Source organism: Ambystoma mexicanum, chromosome 2p (assembly GCF_040938575.1).
Source record: "Ambystoma mexicanum isolate Mex_15411 chromosome 2p, UKY_AmexF1_1, whole genome shotgun sequence".
In the NCBI taxonomy this organism is placed as follows: domain Eukaryota; kingdom Metazoa; phylum Chordata; class Amphibia; order Caudata; family Ambystomatidae; genus Ambystoma; species Ambystoma mexicanum.
In genome coordinates, this window is record NC_090923.1 from 1,052,906,888 (window position 1) to 1,052,929,329 (window position 22,442).

The following is a 22,442-nucleotide window of genomic DNA, read 5'->3' on the forward strand; positions in this document are numbered from 1 at the left end:
TATCTCGGATGACATCCTGAAGTACAATCCTAATAAGGCAAAAAGAACCCTCCAGGAAAAGGATTGGGCAGAAACTCAAGAGAAGAAGTTGGAGAAAAATCTGTGTCAAAATATCACATGGGAGAGGAAAACATTGAATGCTCCACCCCCATATCTGAAGAAGTTTCCATCATATCATTAGAGACCTGCTGATGCGATGCAGATTGAACATCTGGGCCTCTAGTGAAATAAAAAGGAGGAGAAAGTTAATTGAAAAGAATAAATCGTACTGCGGGTTCTGTGGAGATAAAGACTCACTGGAGACCATTAGACATGTCATGTTGAACGGCCCGGCATTGGGATTGAAACGCCTAACGAAAATGGGAAGCGATGTGGCTGAAATTTCTGCTGAGAGGGTAGAGGAATATTGGGAGAGATTGACAGTTGAGAAGGTGGGGCGAACAATTGATGCCTTGAAATGTGTTGAATCTTTGAAAATTGGGCTCGGAGATGGAAAGATATTCAGAAAGAATCGAGATATTTGGATTTTGGTAAACTGTTATTGAAATGGACCAAAAGAAAAAGTAACAGTCCATACCAATAAGGTCATGTATATAAGGAAATGTGAAAAGTGGAAATGTTAAAGGTTTAACTCCTTAACCAATTTTTAAAAAAAAGGGATTTAAAGAATAGGTTTAGTCAGAGGAGATGGCAGGAATCAGAGTTCATGGACTGTATAGAGTTGTTCTGCATTGCAAATTAGAACACTTATCCAAATGAAGAGGCCTTATGCCTTTAAGCTTCTCTCCCACTTCAGGACGCAACTACAAAAGAAACCATTACCCCTGGAGGAAGTATTTGTGCTGGTGAGAGTTTAGAAGAGAGATGACTCCTAAAGAGCAGACCTAGAACATTTGGAAACATTTGAGAGCACGTTGCAGCTCTATGAATTGAATACTAAGATACCCAACAACCAGCAAAGAAGCACTGAATGCACACACTGAGTGACCACACATTCACACAAAATCCTGCTACAGGTGTGCATTATCATTCCCTCATGAGCTCACATGCACCGTTGTCTACCAAACATGCAACAAATACAGCAAAATGAACTGCTTTCAATCTGTCTGAATGGGGGAAACCTCATAGTTCCGAGCCATGGTCACAAGAGTATGGGAGACCCAACTGAAAACTAATTCAAAACGTAGAAGAAAGAATACGAAGACCGCAATCAAACTTCCAAGGATCAATAAAACAGAGTTAAAGGTACTGGTTATACAAAATGTCTGATGAGTAGAGACGACTCCATCTCCAAAGTGAAGGTCTGACCTTTTTGATTGATGCAGGTGCCACCGTCCTAGGAAAAGACCAATACCACAAACTTGTAAAGAAACTCTAACTGCTAACATCAACTGTCTATGTATCATTGGAGAGGAATCCATACCACCCAGAAGTCCTGGAAGTTTAAATCTGAACGCATGTACAAAAGATGATCTACTCCCGCAGAGGATCTCGTGCTAGAACAGGGGTCTGCAACCTTTGGCTCCATCTGTTTTGGACTACAAATCCCATTAGTCATAGCCTGCATAGTCAATGGTGAGGGATCAGGGGAGTCAAAGCCCAAGACCTCTGGAGTGCCGCAGGTTGCAGGGCCCTGTTTTAGGAGCAGCTTCATGCAAATGTCATAATTTTCCAAACGGCTATGAAACTACAGCTGGTAGAAATAAACTACACAATCTGTTCGCAAATGAAACCCACTTGCATATTCCAACAATATCCAAAGCTAATCAATGATCTTGGAAAGACGGGTGGCATGTAGATTGTGCTACACATAAATGAAAAGATAAATCCAGTCCTGCAACACCCCAAATAATTGGGATTCACTTACAGAAGGACAAAAAAGAATTGTCTGCACTCCTTGAAAGTGGCATAATTGAAAGGCCCACAGGGCCGAAGCAGTGGCTTTCACCACTGGTGTTACTTTAAATCGGAAGGACAGGTTAGACTATGCATGGACCTGAGACTACTCAATATTGCAGATAGAGGAATTGTCTGCTTGGCGTGATGCGTTTGGCAGTGTAGGCTGCGGCCGAAGCCAAGGTGTTGACGTGTTTAGTTATGGTGAGTTCTGCGTCAAGGAGAACACCTAGGGTTTTGACGTGCTTCGAGACTTTGATGGAGGTACCGTTGATGATGGAGTATGCTGGGTCTAGGTTATTGTGTTGAGTGGGGGAACCCACAATGAGGAGTTTGTTTTGATGTCATTGAGGCAGAGGTTGTGGGAGGCCATCCAGACTTGTATAATTACATAGAAGTGATTGATGGTATTTGAGTCGGCAGTTAAATTGCCTGTGATGGGTAGGGGGATCTGAATGTCATCCGCAAAGTTGGTGTAAGGTTTATCGAGGAAGTCAAACAAGGGTTTGCTTTAAATGTTAGAGTGCAGGTGAGAGACCGGGCCTTGGGCTATCTCAAGAGGGACAGGTATGGGATCAGCAGCTACCTCTCCAGAATGCACTCTCCAGGTGCAATCACTTAGGAATTACTTACTGGGCAGCATCAATGGAGAAGTGGAACTTGGTGGAGAGTTTTGGCAGAGTATGTTGTGGTCAACCACATCGAACGCTGCTAAGTCGTGGAGGAGTAGTACGGCTAGATGACCCTAGTCTCTGGTGCGGTCTAATTGGATTTTCATGTCTAGAAGGGCTGTTTCTTTGCTGTGTTTGGGTGGGAAACCTGATTGATGTGACCCTAGTAGAGGATGCTGTTCGAGAAATGCTTGTAACTGGGAGAAGGTCACTCGATGTAGGATTTTCGAAGGAAGGGGACCGTGGTAATGGGGTACTAGTTGGAGGGCTTAGTGGGATATAGGGCCGGTTACTTGAGGAGCGGCGTGACCTGGGTGTTTTGAGGCAGGTGGGAACTGAGTTGAAGGCGAATGAGGCATTCATAAAGTCTCTGATGGTGGGGGCCAGTGTGGTAGGTGGTGCAGGTTTTGATGGGGGCTGGGCATAGGTCTCCTCTGCAATTGGTAGGTTTCAGAGCTTGGATGGTTTTGATCACTTCGGCTGTGGAGGCCAGGTAGAAATTGAAAGTGGGGGGTGGTGGTGCTTGCTGGGCGAGTGGTGATGTGGGCAGGTTTCGGGGCTGGTTGGAGCTTTTTGGTGGAGATTTGGTCTCTCAATTTGTCCGTTTTGTCCGCAAGGATGGTTTGGATGGCTCAGCACCAGGCTTTGTCCTTGGAGAGTAGGGTGCAGTTCTCTAGCTCTTTGAGAATGGTAAAGAGTTCTCTAGGTTTGGAGTTGGCTTTGGCAATCCTGATGTTATAGGAGTTGGATTTGGTCTCAAGTAGTGTGGGTTTCTACATTTTGGTTTGGTTGAGGCGTTGAACAATTTGAGGTTGGCGAGGGTAGGGTGTTTGCGCCAGGTGGGTTCGGCTGCTCTGCTCTGTCTGCGAAGGGAGACGAGTTCCTCTGAAAACCATTTGTTGCATTGCCTCTCTAGCTTAAGGGTGTTGGTTTTAAGTGGGACATGATGGTCTAAGGTGAGCTGGAGGACTAAGAGTCCCTGGGGACTGTTGTCACTGAGATTGTAGGAGGTTGAGATGGTAGGAGGTTAAGTACTGATGAAGTGCGAAAGCGAGAAATTCCTCTGTTTCTTAGTGTGATGTGCTAGTGCCTTGGAAGGTTGGCTAACTGGAGTGGGTGGGGGGTGGGAAAGTTGGATTTCAATTGGAACATGGTCGGTCCACGTGAGTGGGCTGATGGCCATGATCATGGCAGTGGCATTAAGAGAGAGGATCCAGTTGAGGGTGCAGCCTTTAGTGTGGGTGGTCACGGAGACCTGTTGGATGGTGGTCATTTCGGAGAGAGCCTAGCAAGAGCTGTCTTTAGCGTCAAAGGGGTCATTGTAGCCCAGGTTTAAGTCACCCAGGAATTTGAGCTTGATGGAGGGTTTGATGAAGGAGGTGAGCAGGAGTGGCAGGTCATGTTCAGGGCATCTTTGCGTTTTGGGCTGTATGTAAAGGAGGAGGAGATTGATGGTGGTTTGAGGGTCAGTTTAGTATGCATGATTTCGTAGCCAGGAATGGAGGGGGTGGTGATGTCTGTGGGGCAGAGATGATTTTGCAATGATGGCTCCCCGTCCCCCTTCTTCGGCCCCTGACCTAAGAATGGGGAAATCTGGGTGGATGGCCGGTGAGGGGTGTGGGTCTGCTGCTTTGTGGAGCCAAGATTCTGTAACTGCGATCAGGTTCATGTGTTCTTCGTCAATGAGGTTGTGGATAAGGGTAACATGGGAACAGAGTGATCTTTGATGAGGGTGCAGTTTCGGGTGGCTGTGTGTTCAGAGCTGGAGGACCTCTTGGTGATGCAAGGGGGAGTAAGGTGTGGAGAGTTGGGAGGGACAGGAGCAGTGGTGCAAGCTGATAAGTGGTTCAGTCTGGTGACACTGGCGGCTGGTAAGAATCTGCATGAGGTGGGGTCAGCTGGAGGTCCCGTTCGATAACCTAGGTAGGTTAGCCTTTGGGAGCCATAGCATGAGTGTGTCCGGTGAATGGTGCATTGGGGTGGGTAGCAGCGACAGGTGGACTGAGAAGGGGGGCGCGGGTTGTGGGATAGCTGAAGAATGAAGAGGGAGGGTAGAAAATTGGTAGGGTTGGGAAGGATTGCCAGTAGTGGCGCTGGTGGGCCTGTATAGGGAAAGCAAAGAGAGAAATGGAATGGGATAGCACTGATGTAGGCTGGTAGGTTGCCATAAAAAGGAGGCTTGTGATAGCCATAGTGGTCACAGCACAGGGTGGGCTATGGGAGGATGTTGTCTGGGGGTGGCGCACAGGGTACAGAGGAGGTAGGAAGGAGGGGGGCCATGGGGGTGGTCACAGTCCATAATGTAATCGGGGTTAACATGCAGGTTGGCCTCGGCTTGAGGCTGGTTACCTTGTGGTGCTTCCCATGGGTGGTAGTGACGTGATTCTTATCACCCCTACCTCCAGAGCCTTGCCTCCAACCCCAGGGGAGTGTCCAAGACCACCCCACCAGGGGCTGTGGTAGGTGTAGGGTTAGGGAATAGCATGTACCTGTCGCTGTGCAACAGAGATTGGAGCAGGCAACAATCCTTACAGTAGGTGGCTACACTCAATTTTGAACACAAGAGAGGTTTACCAATGTCGCATATATTTGTATTGATAGCCCGTTGCTCACACCATCCATTAACCCTTGGTATGTATTAAGACATGTACCTTGCATATCACATGATGTCTTGATCTCCTCTGGCCTCCCCCTCTCTACACCTCTACACCTCTCCTCTCTCCTGCAGTGATCACTGCCTCCTCTCCTCTGCTCTAATCTTTCCATGTCATCCTCTCAAGATTGCCACCCACCTTCTCGGACATCCGCCCCATGAAGCATGTGTCAGTAGAGGCTTTCGCCACCCCCTCCTACACCCCAGGCTGACTCATACCCTGACACAGCCTTGTCTCTGCTCTACTCCTCTATTTCTGCTACTCCTGTTGCTCTTGCCCCCATCATGAGGATTTGTTTGAAGTCCAAAGCCAAGTGCAATTCTTGGTAGGAGTCTGACCTAGCTACACTCAAACGTAAGTGTAGGGCGGCTTAGAGGAAATGGAAGGCTTCTTGCTCATCCTCTGACAAACTGGCCTGCTCCAAAGGCAATACAGACTCTCTGTCCTCACCCAGAAGAGTCCACGTTCAAGGCTGTGTCTCTGTGGCATCTAACAACTCGGCCAAACTCTTCAAAATCTGTAAGGAGCTGGCCAACCCTCCTGCAGTCTCCACCCCTCCTCTCGCCTCCCAGGCTCTTTGCAATGCCCTTGCCTCTCACTTTATCTCTAAAACCCAGGATATCCTGTCCACCCTCTCCTCCGCTCCCACTCCTCTCCCCTCTCCCCTCTCCCCTCTCCTTCTCCGCTTGATGACCCTCCTTCATCTACCCCCCTCTCCCGACTTCCCCTCCTTTCCTCTTTTCTCCCCTGCTGAGGTTGCTAGACAAGTCCGATCTATGAAAGCCTTATCAAAACAGGTCCATCCCTGTTCCTCTAAAACCATTAAGGACCACATTGACAGCCTTGCTCCGGTCCCTGCCGATTTCTGCAACCTCTACTTTGCCTCTGGATTTTTCGCCTCCCCTCTGAAGCACTCCCTTGTGCATCCTCTCCTCAAACCCCCAGCTGATCCTTCTTGTCTGGCTAACTATCGCCCAATTTCCATTACTCCCTTTTTTGGTAAGCTCCTGGAAAAGCTGACCATCTCTCAGCTTAACCTTCATTCCGATTCGGTTGGCTCTCTCCATGACGTGGAGGCGTGCACCCATTGGTGGCTGTGCCTTTTCCGTTGTAGCGGGTAAGGCCTGGAATGAACTTCCTCTTGACCTACGGTGGACTGTTGATCACCTCGCCTTCCGGCAGAAACTGAAAACTGCTTTTCTAGAGTGCACCCTATTTTTACCTTATTGAATTCTCCTGTGTTCTTAGTGCCTTGATGCCTTCCGGCATGCGTGCGCTCTATAAGTTCCGCTAACATAACATAACCTGACTACCAATCTGACTTCAGAGCTGCCAGAAGCACGGAAACTGCTCTCCTGAACATCCGTGAAGACCTGCTCTCCAACCTTGACTCAAACGTTCCCTCTGTCCTCATCCTACTTTATCTCGCCTCTGCTTTCGACACCGTCAACCATACCACCCTGCTCAATCGTCTCTGTGGCAACCTCGGTATCACCGATCAGGCTCTGGCCTGGCTGACCTCTTTCCTCTCTGATCCTCCCAGGTACAACTTGGGTCCTTCCTATCTTTTATCGCCCTCTCTACCTGTGGTGTTTCCCAGGGGTCTAACCTCTTGCCTTGGCTATTTAACCAATACCTGGCCACTCTCACCTATTGCATTTCCATGTTCTGGTCAAATTTTCAGTGCTATGCTGATCACACCAAACTAATTTTCAGGCTTCCTACAGCCACCTCCTCTCCTTCCCTCATCTTTGATTGCCTAATCTCCATTCAAAATTGGTTTGCCGCCACCGATCTTTGTCTAAATGCCAACAAGACTGAGATCCTCCTCATTGGTAGCCCTTCACCATCCTTTCCCCTCACTCTCTGGCCGGCCTCCCTTGACCCTCCTCCTACCCCTATCTGCGAGACTAAGAACCTCGGGGTCCTCTTTGACGCCACACTTTCCTTCTCTGCACACATCTGACGTCTCTAAAAAGTCAAACTTCTTACTGCATCTCCTTAAAGGTACTCTGCCTTTCCTCTCCTTCCCTCTGAAGCTCACTGTCTCCCAAGCTCCGGTTCTCTCTAGGTTGGACTACTGCAACATCCTCTTTCTAAATTTACCTGCCTGCACTCTCCACCCTTTACATACAACTAATCCAGAACAGGACTGTGAGACTTGTCCTTGGCCTCAAGCCCTGGGATCGTATCTCTCCAGCTCTGAAATCCCTTCATTGGCTACCAGTGGATGCATGGATCAAATTTAAAACGTTCGGTATTGTCCACAAGGCTTCCTGGGGCCTGGGTCCAAAATACCTTCAATTATCCCTCCGTAAATACCTCCCCTCTCAATCCCTTCACTCCTCTACCTCGAACTCCCTCAGGGTCAGTCATTTCTCAAAGAAACGAGCTGGGGGTTGATCTGTCGTTGGCTGGGGCCTCCCTCTGGCACAGCCTCCCTGCCACCTTGAAACTTAAGGAGAACCATCTCCTGTTCCGGAAGCAGCTCAAGACTTTGCTCTTCGCTTCTGCCTTTGCCCCTCTTCTCCCCTGCTGATCTGCTTTCTCTCTCTGCATTGTGCACCTGCCACCCTCTCTCCTTCGAGCCCAGGTACCTGCTTACCCTGCCACCCTCCTAGACTGCCTCCGGGCCACCCCTTGCACTGAGGTCTGTATCTGTACCCATACAGTCCCCCACCCACTTTTCTTCTGCACTTATCAGATACACCCTATCTGACTAACCTAGCACTTTGCCACTTGCTGGCTGCACTACCACTGGTTATCGCCTTTATTTATTTGACTTATTATTATTTGTTCTGTGCTCTCCTCTGTTCTGCAATTTCCACTCCCCCCCCCCCATTCCATGAACTTTCCCCCTTTTTCCCTTTCCCATGCACTTGCGCGCTCTTAATGTCACTGGGCCTAGTAAGATTGTTGTTTGTTTTTGTTCTCCCCTTTTGCCCTCCCTTTGCCTGATTGTGCTCTGGAACACTTGTGTATGAGCGCGATGTAAATAAAATATCATATATCGTATACTGCATAGTAGTTTACATAGAAGCCCCACATTTAATAATCATGTTCAAAGTCATCTGAAATTACTCAGTAATGAACACTCAATGCGTATTACACTCTCGTAAAAAATAATTTTCATTGAGAAATATGTAATAAAGAAACATCCTCACTATACACAAAAATAAACCATTAATGGAGAAGTTGAACCATTATCATTTGCCTCTGCCTCAAGTCAAGACTAAGACTGATCAATCTTCTCGAAGAAATCAGTCACCTTAAAGACCAACTGCCTGCCTCACCAGGTTCTGATAGGCAACCTCACAGAACATGCTAAGCAATCTAGCACCTGCCACACCAAATCATGATAGGCAATTTCAGAGGCATCAGCCTCAATCAGTAATCAATACCTTGATGGCTTTCTCATTGTGATACCAAAGAGCCTCCTTATACTCACTAACTTTACAAGGTAGGGAGTTGAAGAGGACTGACTGAAAAGACTGAAAAAATCCCACAATTCAGAACAAAATGGAAAAAATGAAATAATTGGAAAAAATCCATTGCTGTCCTATATGCTTTCCATCAAAATGCATAATAATAATAGAACTGAATGCTTCAAAAAGATTTAAATGTTCTTGGGACGTAATGGTGCTCAGCAAATGGCCAATCCAGAATAAGGTGTCTGCTCTTATGCCCTTAGGCTGTGAGCTGAATTGCGCTGAATTGCCTAGTGGGGGAAATGGCAAGAGATCATTCCTCAAGCAGCTCAAAATGCTTGTTCTGCTACAACAAATGTCCAGAAAAAGATTTAGGAGTGGGATGAGCCCTCCCATCTGAGAAGCCTGTTTTGCTATTCATCTCCATCCAGCCATCTGCGCCTGCCCCCGTCCTCCTGCCAGCTTCATTGCCCAGAACAGCAATGGCCAGGGGCTGAGCTCATGCTGTATATACCCTCTGTGCCTTCAGAGGCCACTAGGGATTTTGCCAACAATTGCCTTTCAGCTGACCATCTATCTCTTGCAAAGACTAGCCAAGGACATGGTCCTGTCCTTCAGAGAGGACTAGGAATTCTGCCAACAATTGTATCTTCAACTTGCTCATCGTTCAATACGCAGCATGGACAAGGACATAGTGCTATCCTTCAGAGACCAATGGGAATATTGCCAAAAATGTATTTTTAGCTGAAGGCACCCTTCTTGTGCACAACATTACTAAAGACATGCCTCTGTCCTTCAAAATGGAACTACAGAAGGCCTGAATTTTGTAGTTCATAGTGTTCCCCGTCGCTATCTGTTTTGTGTTTTGCAAGTACATTTGCTTCCTTCCCAAAGAGGGCCTACATGGCGGTTGACAGACATTGTTTACACAATCGGATGATGCTGTACCAGACTCGAGGTCATTGGCTTGGAGCATGGTCTTTTGGAAAAAAAACTAAAATGTACTTCATCGAACATGGAAAAGCAAATCTCGTGGCTTGTTTCACTATATACAAACATGTTTACATCTCACTGTGCATTATAGCAAGAAAGCCTGTATTTCAAGTGTATATCTCGCACTGCGCATTTTATGCCTGCATTACACTAAATATAAATGTGTTCACTTGGCACAGGCACAAGGCCTGGTCTGCGGCTCAGACCACAGGCCATTTTAAGCATGGTGAAAATGAGCAGCCATAGAAAATACATGTCAGTAGGAGCTGGGAGGCGGTTGCGCATGGTTTATTAATTTGTTTATTGGGTATTTAAAAAGCACCTATACAGAAAATGGTGTTTAAAGGCGCCACAAGATCAAAAGGGGAGGGGCAGGGAAGAAATCAGTAGCCGTCTTACTAGGCCTTGTGTCATTTAGATTGTGCAAGTGCAGTAACAAGAAGATGGAGGAGAGGAGTGGGGGGGTGGGGGTAGTGCCTGTCGGGGCGAAAGGGATAATGATGGGGTCGGAGGGAAGTGCAGAGCAGAGTGGAGCCATAAACGGCAGGGGTGGAGTGTAGGAGGGGGCAGAAGAGGGCCCCTTGGGTTAGGCAAGTGCTAAGGGGAGGCCAGCTAGGCAAGTGCCAGGGCGTGCAGGGACTGCTAAGTGGGAATGCTAGGTGCGAGGGCCAGGCCCGGGAGGGATGTACAGACTGCCAGGCTAGTCGGGTGAAGGGGGCCCATAAGGGCAAGTGCTGGCTGGGGGGCATCATGGAGACTGGGGTGCTGGGGTAGACTGGGTGCGAAGCACCTGGTGCCCTGTAGGACTCGGAAGGGACCAGTCGGCCAGTCAATGTGGCCGAGGGGGTGCATTAGCAGGGAAGGGGCAGGGGGAGAGGGAAGGAAAGAGAAATTGAGAACATTCTGGAATTTAGGGAGATCCTGCTAGAGCCTGAGGGGGGCAGGAAAGCCAATCCAGAAGGTGGCTCCTGCTGAAAATTGAGATCTACCCTCACCACTCTCTGCTTGGAAAAACGTCTGATCTGCAAAGAGTTGGAGCTAGAAGATTGAAGGGCTCTAGCAGGGGGGTATTTAGATAGCGTTGGCTGCAGCGGAGCCCCAGGCCCCAGAAAGCCTTTTGGATGATGCAGAGGGTCTTTAACTTGATCCTCGCAGCCACGAGAGCCAGTGAAGAGATTTTAGGGGTTGAGAGATGAGGTCCCTGGACGTGAGGCCAAGAGTAAATCTTGCAGTCCCATTCTGGATTAGTTGAAGGAGGTGAAGAGAGGATAAAGGCATATTTAGGAAGAGGCTGTTGCAGCCCTAAGTCCAGCCTAGAGAGGACCAGAGCTCTGGATATACTGAGTTTCTGGGGGAAGGTGAGGAAAGGGAGAAGACCTCTGAGGAGGTGCAGCTGGAAGTGGGCCTTCTGGAAAGGTCCGCGATGTGAGAAGAGAGAGAGAGAGGAGTCAGAGATGACACCAAGATTCTTAGCCTCACAAGAGGGTGAGGGGACCCATGGAGGGTGTCGAGCGAGCACAACGGAAGTAGGGAGAAGGGGTCCCAATGAGAAGGATCTCTGTTTTACTGGCATTGAGGTAGAGCTCGTTAGCAGCGCACCATGCCTGAAAAGCAGTTAGTCAGGAATGTGAGAGTAATGGGTGGCGGCATGGGTGGCGACTGGGTCACCTTATGGTGCCCATATCGCACCTGTTTTGCGCTGTTTGCATTGGTTGCCCGTCGCCCAGCGCATTGAATTTAAGGCACTTTGCATTGTGCATCGTGCGCTTCATGTTCAGGATGCAGAGTATCTCCATATCAAATTTTCACGCTGTCTTCCAAAGCGCTCCCTGAGGTCTGAATCTGAGTCTGCTAGCTTGATCTGTGTCCCATCTTTTTGCTGTTCCTGGATTGGGGGGCCGTGCTTTTTTATATTGCTGCGGCGCAGCTTTAGAATACGCTTTCTGTGACACTGAAAAAAACCATCCAACCATCTGGCCTTTAGGGAGGCCCTTAAATCATATACTTTTTTAATTTCTGTGAGTTGTTGGGTATGGCTTGCTTTTTCAGGTTGTCTGTTCCTCTCTATCGTCATGATGCCTCCGGGCGACTGTGCGCTCAACAAGAAATCTAACATAACATTTAGGCGCTAGGCATACCAGTGACGAACTCTGAAAAAACAGAAGGGAACAAAAAAGACTCGGAGGATATGTTTTTAAAGATTTACAGAAGCGAAGATGGTCAACCTTTCCCAAAACTGAAACGGGAGAGAGTTCCGCATAGACCGTGCAAGGCCAAAAAAAAGGCACGCCCTCCTGCCCGTGCTCTGTGAAATCTAGGCGCTATCAAACGTTTCTGTGAGGCAGCACAAGGTGACCTAGCAGGGACATATGAGAGCAATTTAGCTAGAAAGGGCTACACATCCTGAATATTTCGGCTACCCCCTCGGGCTGTAATTGGTTCTAGAACTGGAATGCCTAAAAAGGGACGATGGTGCCGCCTGTGTAAAAACTGTTCCTTAACAGAAACAAATAGACCTGTTATGACCCTGTGTGCCGCACTGGGTTTTGTACATGTTTTATTTGGAGCAAACGATGTTTGAGAAGAGAAGATCAACCTCCTTATTTGTTTGTTGGCTGGAAATAACAATAGGAATATGGCGCTTTTTAAGATGTGGCAAAATATTAACAGATTGCTTGAGAATGCCATTGTTTAAAACATTGCGCTAAAGCTTTTATGGTGTATTTTCTATAGGATCCTGCTTACGGATGAACTGACATTTTACTTTTTAATTAATTCTAATGCCATGAAACCAAAATGTGAGCAGTTATTTTGAACTGTAGCCAGGACTCCAGTCGAGGGTACATGCGGGTGGACTTTTTGGTATCGGGTAAAATTATCCCCACCAAAAATATCGCCATATATATGGTTGTCGGGAACGGCCATAGGCGTTATTTTTAGTGGGGATAATATTTGGGGTTATTGGGAGCAGGGGTTGCAGGGGTGTCCACCGCTCTCTTTAAAATAATATGGAGGTTGCGGGGGTGTCCCCCGCAGGTTGCATGCCTTAATATCGCTGCAAAAAAAAAATGGCAATATTTTTGTATGGGGATATTTTTGCGGGGATCTTAACACATGGAACCGACTTTTTTCAGAGGTTGGACGCCGTCCCACTGGGTATTTTAGAGGTGAATTTACACCGTCCTTGGGGCTCAAACCGTAACCTGGCCAGGCACTGCACCAGATAAGCTGATGGAAATTAGCAAGCAACTAAAGCTGGCATTTCGGGACTGCATGTTCCAGTGAGAAAAAACATTGTTATTGATTCTTGGAGTTTAAAACATTAACACCTTTTTAACGTTTTCAAAAAAAGATGAGCCTGATCACGAGTTGGGCGGTATCCTCCCGAAAGGGATACCGCCCAACTTCATTAGCGTTAGCGCCCACCTGTCTGGCGGTATTACGACCGGATCAACGGTTTGACGATAACTGTTATTCCCTATTGGGGAATTTGTGGCGCAAGTACTGCTGGCGGTAATTGTGCCGAAAATTGGCATTATTCTGATGTGCTTACCCCCTGCTCTGAGCTGAGGGTAAACACGTCAGACTCGAGATTGGGCAGACCCTTAAATGCAGCAGTAACAGTGTTACCACCACATTTAAGGGTTACCGCCCAACCTGTGATCCGCGCTATTAACGCTGGACCGGCTGGTGCTAGCGCAATTGCAGCTGGGCGGTATTTCCGATGGGATGAGAAGAACATATCGTCTCTTGTTTTCTTGTGTCTGTTGATTTTATGGAGGGCTAATGCCATGTGTCCTATGCAATGCCAATTGAATGAAATGTGCATTTAACCTTGATATGCTAGTTTATGGCGACGTCGCATACGATTGCGTATGTTAATGAGCCCCCCCACACTTTTCTCTTTTTAGGACTCGACACCTGACTAGCACATAATAAAATAAAACACATATTTCATGGGTTTGATAAACTGGAGAATGCAGCTTTTTGCTTTGTGTAATCCCGGTTGCAGACTATATACTCACTTTGAACCATAAAGGGATGTGTGTGAATTGGGTCCTTAGCATGCTTTGAGACCTAATCACTCCTCTTACAAAATTCTTCATAAACGATAAACAAGACCGACCTCGTACCAAAATGGAAGAACAGATGCTGCAGACATTGTATCCTCCAATGCAAATGTTTAGCTGTTCGAATAAGTACGCATGTTTCCAGAGGATATAAGGGTGAGTGAGTGTTGAGAAAAATGAAATGGGCATCAACTCCATTGTGTATTAAATTCTTAGTGATTCAAGCATGCTTTTATCACAGGCATATTTGTCAAGTATAAAGACCTATGGTCTTTTTATGCTTCCCAAATGCTCTTTGAATTCACGCAAGTCAGCCAGGAACCATCATTGGTGCCATTTGTTCCTCTCCCTTTTCTCATAGGGTTAACTCGAAAGAGTACTGTAGCAGACTGTCCATCTTGCGATCATTTGCGAGAAAAAAAAACGTATATGGTTAGGTTTTGCTAATCTTCTTTTCTCAATAAGACGAGTGTAAAGCTTTAAATATATTCTAGAAGTGATGAATGTTGTAAAATTGCAATATGAGCCACTTTAAAGTGTTGCAATAAAGTAATTTCTTTCTTTTATAATTTTTTTTTTTAAGCGCAGCGAGAGGTCCGAGCACGCGCTTAGTGAGTGAGCGATGACAGGCAGTACAGGTTAAGTGCATGCATGCATTCAGAGAAATTGTGAGCGTGTGTATGCAGAGAGGGGAAAGGGTGGCGTGGGCACTGAATTGGCATGTTATTCCTGGTAAAGTTCGTATTTTATATGTTGTAAGCACCCAAAGTGTGAACACCGTACACAGATGCCTCGGGACCAAATGAATTGTCCCACAAAAGAAAATATAGCTTTAGAAACTAATGACGGAAGGGATGACAATCCTACTCGCACCGAGCCTCATTCGTGGGTGTCTCGCAGTTTGGCGCGCACAGCCACTCGTGACCAGCCCCACGGACAAAGCGTGTCCATGGCCAAATCGGGAAGTGCGTGGAAGCGGGCCTGCTTTCTGCTCATTCATCCCGCCCTGCCCGGCCGTGCGTCGTGATAGGTCCAGCCTTGGAGTGCTGCACGTGCCTCAGGCTCGCGGGGCTGGGCGGCTGGATCTACAGGTATTGCAGGTTGAGGCAGATCTGAGCAAGGCTTTAACCGCAAACCAGACCACACAAGAAAGAACCCTGCTTGTCTGGGCGCAGGCCTCATTTAAAGTGACTTTAAGGCTTAGCAAATGCGCTGGAGTGCAAAAGCTATGCAGCCAGAAACCCATGAAATGAGCAGCGGTTTTGATTCAAGTGTTTGAGACCAGCAGTGTAGAAATGAGTGAGACTTGTGGACTGTAAGGTAACGAGGAATATTTATATATCGCACAACAAACTGTCTCTAGGCACCTGTGTAGTTGTTACCCAACCCAATGCCCCTTTCAACCTCAGAAGGATAAAAGGCTTAGTCTGCACAGGTGAGGTTCCAACCTGTGACCTGAAGGTCTCTGGGCGGCGCAAGAGAATGCTTTGTGACTGAGGTAAGTGACCTTAAGTGTTTAAGGTCCGAGATGTGCGCAAGACTCCAGTGAGGCACTCAAAATCCGTGATGCGCGTAATGAGTGACAGGTGACATGTAGGAGGTCAGTGAGGAGGACCGAGATAGCTTGAGTGAGGTTCTTCCTTAACGTAAATAATCTCAAATCTCTCCAGTTACACTTCTAGTTCTATGCCCGTTCTGTTTCCTACTTCTGGCAACACGGCACAGCGGCATAGATTTACTGAAGGCGAGGGGTGCAGGCTCACAATTCGAAAGATTAAAGTGAATCCCTAAAGCAGGATCCATTGTCCAATCATAGGGCACTGGTTCGCCAAAATCTCATCCAGGTAGAATACACCCTCCTGGTAAAAAAAATTGCCTGCTTTCGCAGAGATAGTTTACGAATGTACAATGTTTGGAGCCCAAGGTGGTGCAGCCACCAGAGAGGGAACAGGACACACTTCATACAAAAGGGGAAAATTGATGCCCAACACGTGAACTCCTGCTTCTACGCCGGAAAGAGGAGAGGTTAGGATGCAAGGATTATCGATGAATGGGATAGAGTGGTTTGAAAGCTGCGCCTCGAGGTGGGGAACACTGGACATGTACGCTTAAGAAAAAAATGGGGGGTCGTGTACAAAGGCAGTGGGATGAAGCTGAACCGCAGGGAATCCAATAGGGGCATGCTCAGGGAGTGCTTGAAAGATAGGGTTGAGGGCTAATTGGGGGAGGCTGGTTGAGGACTCAAATAACCTGACGACTAGTCCATCTGTATGCCCCCAAATTCAAATTGTGCCAAACCGGACTGAAGCGCCATCCTTCCCTTGCACAGGGTGGATGGCAGTTCAGTGGGAGAAGTTGGGAAGAACCTTGCATAGTTCGGAAGGTAGGTTGGGTGGGTGGAAAAAATTGGATCACCTATAAGGAGATGAGGTCATCACAGATTTGAGCGATCTTGGATAGAAGTAGTGGGCCAAGCCGTTAGCGGGTAGTAAAGAGGAGATGGCATGAGGACGTGGAGGAGGCTGCATGGTGCATAGTGTGGAGTTTGCTGGGGTGTGGCCAAAGAGTAGCAGTAAGATTGGTAGAAGGGTTTGGCAGAGTCTAGGGCTGTGGTGAAGGAGAGGAGGACATCCTTAAAGGTGAGCTGTTCTTCCTTGGGTAGCTTGCAAAATTGGTGTTGAATTTGTGTCCCTAGAGGCAGGGGAGTAAATCTGAGGTGTGTCCATGATAATTGAGCATGGGGAGTAAGTGAAGGTCTAATGGGGATAGTGATGTTTAAAAGGGGAACAGAGGACCAGGTTCACGTCAAAGAAGGCCTGTTCAATAGAGTAGACCTGCATTTTGATCATCCAGAGAGAGGAGGACCTCACTTCGCGCCGGCCAGAGAGCCTAGTTTGAATTTGCATTTTGAGATGGAGGAGGTGATTGGAGGAGGAAAAACAGTACTGTAACTGGAGGATCGAGTAGTAGGAGATGGAGGGGTCAACTGTGAGGTTGAATGTTTAAAGTGAGAATGGGATGAAGATAATCAAGATGGTTCCCTTGGGAGTGAGTGTATATTTTATGAAGGGAGATTGGAGTGGGAGTGTATTCTACTTGGTGGGTGGGAGACGTTTTGGGGCAATTAAATCGTCCCATAAGCTCTATGGGGGCTTCAGTAGGAATAGAGTCCAGGCGTAGTTCTAGGTCTGGGAAGGATTTCATGGCCCAGTGGCTGTAGATAAGGATAGTGAGTGAGGTGGGTGGGAAGAGTGTGGTAGTAGGGAATTCAAAGAAGACTGGCAGAAAGGCAAAGGTGGAAGGAGGCAGGGGATATGCTTTATTGATCATTAGGCCAAACCTGCATTGTTCGGGAGGAGTGCACACATGGTGGATTCAGTGTGCAAGGCAGCATTGGTGACACAGTTCTGAGGAGTGGGGCATTTCTCAGTAATGCCTGTTGCCATGATTGGGCGCTTGTGGGGCTTGAAGTGATCTGTGAGGAAGGAGGTTTTTTGCAGACTGGTTGGGCCTTTCAGAGCCTGAGTGTGAAAGTAGTGGAGGGTTGGGGGATGGGGTACTGTAGAGTAAGCTTGGGTGCCTTGATGCGTTTAAACTAGGTTGGCCAGGGGTGTTTGAAGCGACGGCTGACTGGGCAGAAATGTGCAATGGTCAGGGATTGAGAGATGGGCCAGGAGAGAGGTAGAGAGGAATGCATTGAGATGTTGAGAAGAGTATGAGGGTGATGGGCTAAAGGAGTGAGTGGTATGCCATGGGAGCTGTATGTGTACATTGTTTGAAGGGCAAATGTGCCGTGTGTTATTTATATATGCAGAAGCACTTTCCCTTCATTTGCAAAGGTCAGGATGGCTGAATGTGAAAATAAAAGCTTAAACGTACAGTGAGGTCAAGAACGTACATGCGCCCTTTTAACCTTGTACTGAAGGTATTGTGAGTAGTTGAGAATGAAAAGCCGGACACAAATTTGCCATGTTTTTGGTTAAAGACTTTTATTAACCTAAAAATGGATGGGAAAATGCCTCTCTGACCCTGCACTAAGAGGAATTCCCCTACCTGAAAGCAAAGACTAAGAATCGGTCTGTGTCCAGATGTCAAAATCAAAACTGTCCTTGTGTCCAAACGTTCTATCCTGACCCTCACACTACAAACCAAATCATAAGGTGAAAAAGGAAATGTCTTCAACCTGGTAATTGCAAAAGGAGTTCATAAAAAAAATAGAACTTCTCCAACATAAAAGTTCTCGCCGGTAAAAGGACCTTGGTTCCAAAGGGTAATTCCCTTCCCCTGGTTTCTTTCTCAGTTCAAAATGCAAAGGTACTCCAAAGTCAAAATAATATTTTGTTTCTAGGGGGAATACCCTTCTCCTGAATTTTGTCACCAATTAATCCTTTCAACACAAGAATTCACCAAGAGTAGTAAGCCATGGTTCCAGAAGTGTATTCCCTTCCCATGGATTCTTCCTTAACGCCAATGTTTTAGCAGTTCTGGATGTCATTCTTGGTTTACCATAATACTATTTTTAATTCTTCAACACTATTGGACTGATTCTTGGTTCAGTCGTTCTTTCTTGGTGCACAACAATCCTTTTTGTTACAAAATTATTCAGCCTTTTAGTTCCTTCTTTCAAAAGTTCCTCCTTTGATTTCGACTTTAGTCTGTGGAGAAAAGGAGCATGGAGAAAATCAAGATTGGGTAATAGGCGATGAAACACGCGCGTTTTGGGGCCTGGAATAAGTCTCTCAGAATGTTTTCTGCTGTTCACCTGCACGAAACCTAGAGATACCAAACATTGGCAATGAGGGTAGGGCCGGGACTGTTTGAGGATCGGTATTGTGCTGCGGCAACCCGTGGGGAGCTGGTATATCTGGACAATGTAAAGGTTTTGTTTACTATGGGGGGGGGGGAACAGGTTCCGGGCACCTAGCTGTCTGCGATCTATCCTGATTTTGTTTGTTCACAGCATCCAGTGGTCCGCAGTTGTGCCATAGGTGCGTGGCACCGTGTGCAGGCGTGTCCGCATTCCGCTCTAAAGCCTGCGCCTTTTGACGCACAGAACACACACACGTGCACTCATAGGTATCATTACCCTTTTTTATAGGCCATATCGTTGGAGTTGCCATTAAGCATTTATTACTTATTGTGGCCAAAATCAGAATTGTGAGGCCTTGGTGGCAATGCTGGCTTCAGACCTGGTTGAACTGGGCGATGGTCCAAGGCACGCATCAAAGGGGGCGACTGGAGATGAAGCATTTCACAGGACACAGGACATTTTTGCAGTCTGAGGTGCTCGCTTTCTTCCTGTTCAGGTGTTTATTTGATGATTGCCTGATTGGCCTTTGACCCAGCAGGAGGGCCCTGAATTTCTCTCCTTGTGAGCACACTGCATTGGAGCAAAGCTCCTGTTTTTAAAGCTGCCAGCTGCCATGTACCTTTGAGCAGGCTTTTGCAGAAGTAGTCAATCATCGCTTCTGTTGATATCTGGAGCATGCAGTGTTTCGAGTTATGATTTCCAATTCCCAGCTTTTCCACCTTTGCATTTCATACTACACTTTTTTTAGTGTGATGGGTGCATTTCTAATGTTTTAAACCACCTGTCTGACTACCTCGCCTTTTGAAGATGTGCATCGTCCGTTGTGGCCATTTTGCCTCTGAAAGTGAACCGTGCTTGTTTTACTTAACGTGTTTCTATGGTAACTTTGCGTATGTTGTCCAGTTCACTTTTGAGCCACAGTTATTTTACAGCAAAGTCCAACAAATCAGACTACATTCCCCAGGTATATGTCTCTGAAAGACAAAAATAGGATTCTATTTTGCATCCTGTTCCCAGGTTAAAATGGAATGTGTAAATGCCCAGCCTACCCTTTCTGCACAATACTTTTTGGGTGGGCGTCTTGTTATGAACATTCCTATTTGGGTTTCTTTTTAGTTTTTTCACCACAATGGATATTTGTGTTAAATTGTTGTAGGTGCAAGTGTTTCATTTGGCAGGAGGGGACTTTGATTACCTGCATGTTGCTATAGGCATTGCAACGAGTCTGTGCTGAGTGAGGCAATGCGGGGTGGTGAGGGATACAAGTGAGGCAGAGCAAGGGGGTAAGGGGTGGTAATTAGCAAAGTGAAGTGTGGCTCTTGCATGGCAAGGCCTCCAGATGAACGAGCAGGCAAAGTGAGTGTACTATGGTGCACAAGGTGGGACTAAAAGCGGCACTAAAATTTCCTTCATGGATGTACAAAAACCCATATGCAACACCTGGATCCTTCAGAAATTTTTTGGAAACAGGAAAGTAGGATTTCCAACAATACGCCTTGCATTTAAGTAAAAAAAATAAAAATTAAAAAAAGATTGTCTGCAGTGGCTGGGTGGAATAGTTCCAGGTCAGCTATTGAACCTTCACATTGATATCTAAAAAATGGTGTATGTGGGTCCAGTTCTGCATGGGGGGGTGAAGGGTTAACGGGGACCCTGGAACGTTACCACCCGGTATGGCCCAGGTAATTAGTTATTATGGCTATTGGCACCCCCGATTTACGTACAGGAGTGCTAGCAGGCATTCATTTCTTTGAAAAAAGGCTTGCACGAGTGCACTACTCGTTTTTTCAAAGAAATACTTCTCTAACATGGCCACCAAAGAAAAGGAAGTGTGTCCTACCCATCTGTGAACAACTGTATCTAGCAGACAATTTGGAAATGAGGCTATACTGGGGCGCACCGTCTTCAGGTGAAAGGTATGAGCCAGCTAAGGTTTACTACAGCAATGGTGGGATATCTCAATGGGCGTCCACTGCATCCAGTTTTAGTGCGTTTTTAATGATGGAAATCCCCCGATTTAACCTTTCTTGTTAGAAATCCAGGAGTTGTGCAGGCACCCCTCTGTGAGCAGCTGCATCCAGTAGAAGCCATTAGGACAGAGCTGGAATGGAATTTTTACCAGGACACTGTGCCTTTAGGTGGGAAGACGTTTTTGGTGCAAAATGCAACACAGGGAGGCAAAGTATACCATTGTCATGTTCCTAAGTGTTGCATATGCATAACTGGTGTGAGCTTACTTTTCCGGGCGAGGTGGGTGGATGCAGATAATATTTCTCGCAGGGTGCTGTCTGGGCATAGAACAGCTCTGCCTAGAGGGCAAGGCGTGGCTGTAGGACAGGGAACAACTTTGGGAGCTGTCTGTCTTCAGGTTACAGCGAATCTAATGATATTCTACCAAACGTTTGCTGGCAACACTTGTAATCCGCAGGCAGCCTTCTTTGGGAAATGTGTACAGAGCCAACGCTTTCATAGTGTTCGATTCAATCGTGAAATCCCTCGCTTGGCGTGTGGTGGTGTGTGTATCAATTCTCAGTATTGTATGAAATTACCGAATGCAAAAAGTCCGACCCCCCCCCCACCATTTTTCTGCAGATATATATATGTGGGGGGGGTAAAGTTAATAAAATGCTGCAGTAGCAATGACCGCTGCAGAGTCTCATCGAGCTGTGTTGCCAGAACTGTGGGTGGGTTCCTAGGTGGTGCTCTGGGTAGCTTTTTGCTGACTTACATTATAAAAAGTGCGGAAGTCGTTAGTAGCAGTAAAGCTGGGTAGAGTTCTCCCGTGTTCTGTTTTTCTAAATCACAGCTGGGGGAATAAAAAGGTGGCCAATACCCCAAATAAATGTCCCACTCTGGCCACAGGGCGCAGAAGGAAAGACACTGGGGAAAGTTAAGGGAAACAAAAAGACCATAGGCAAGTTTAAAAATCCTCCTAAGGCGCCACAGTGAAAGCCTTAAACACAGTGCCATTTATGCCAGTCTTTGACTTGGCCGTTTTCTGGCTTATTCTGGACTTACAACGTCCCAAAACGACTTAGTTGAAGAACTGAATAGGAATTGGAATAGCAGGGCTGCTACACGCCTGGATTGAGGTACACTGGCAGAGCTGGGCGTGCTGGGCGTGCTCTTAGTCCAACACTGCTAGGCCATGTTGCAGTCGGGTGCAATGATTGAGCTGTGTCTGAGCCCCCATTGCTGGGTGCTGCAGGTCAGGAGTGAGGGGCTTGGCCAGGGTGCAGCATGCCTTTCAGTACAGCACTTGCAGGAGGGGCTGCCAGACAGAATTACTGTGCATGATCAGAATGGTGTGTGGTTGCTGCGCTGAGGGTTTCAGGTGCATTGGCAGAGCTGTGTGTGGGGTCTCGGTACTGGAACAGCGGGGACTGTTGATTGACAGGGTTGTGGTGTATAGATGGCAGTGCGTGGGCCCTAGTCCTACTACTGATGACGGCAGAGCTCGGTGGTATGTGGGCCTCGTACTAATGCATTGGGGATTACTCTGCCCCCTAGATGGCATGAGTTGGCTGTGCCGTGCAAGTCTTGGTACTAGAATATTAGTGAACTTTGTCTCGCTTCTCTCTCCATCTAGTTCTGCTGGTTTGAGTCCCTGCTGCTGCTGCTGCTCTCACCCAGGATGGAGGAAGTGATCTGCCCAGTGTACGTCACTGGTGTCTCGGCTCAAGTGCAGAAGCAGCGGGACAAGGAGTTGGGCGTGGGGAAGAACGAAAAGGCCATCAAGTACCTTGGGCAGGACTACGACCGGATTCGTCATGAGTGTTCGCAGAGTGGCACCCTCTTCAAGGACGACACCTTCCCTGCCTCTGCTTTCTCCCTTGGCTTCAACGACCTTGGCCCCAACTCTTCCAAGACCTACGGCGTCAAATGGGTGCGGCCAACGGTAAGCAGAGGAATGTTTATGC

General features: G+C 47.3%; 1 protein-coding gene across 1 annotated transcript in view; it reads left to right on the forward strand.

Moving 5' to 3' along the window:
• The window catches only part of CAPN1 (calpain 1), a 597,334-nt gene that overhangs the window by 70,988 nt on the left and 503,904 nt on the right, over positions 1 to 22,442 (forward strand). Inside the window, exon 2 of the mRNA XM_069644966.1 lies at positions 22,112 to 22,420. Within this exon, the coding sequence (XP_069501067.1) occupies positions 22,112 to 22,420 (309 nt within the window). The remainder of the gene's footprint in view (positions 1 to 22,111; positions 22,421 to 22,442) is intronic.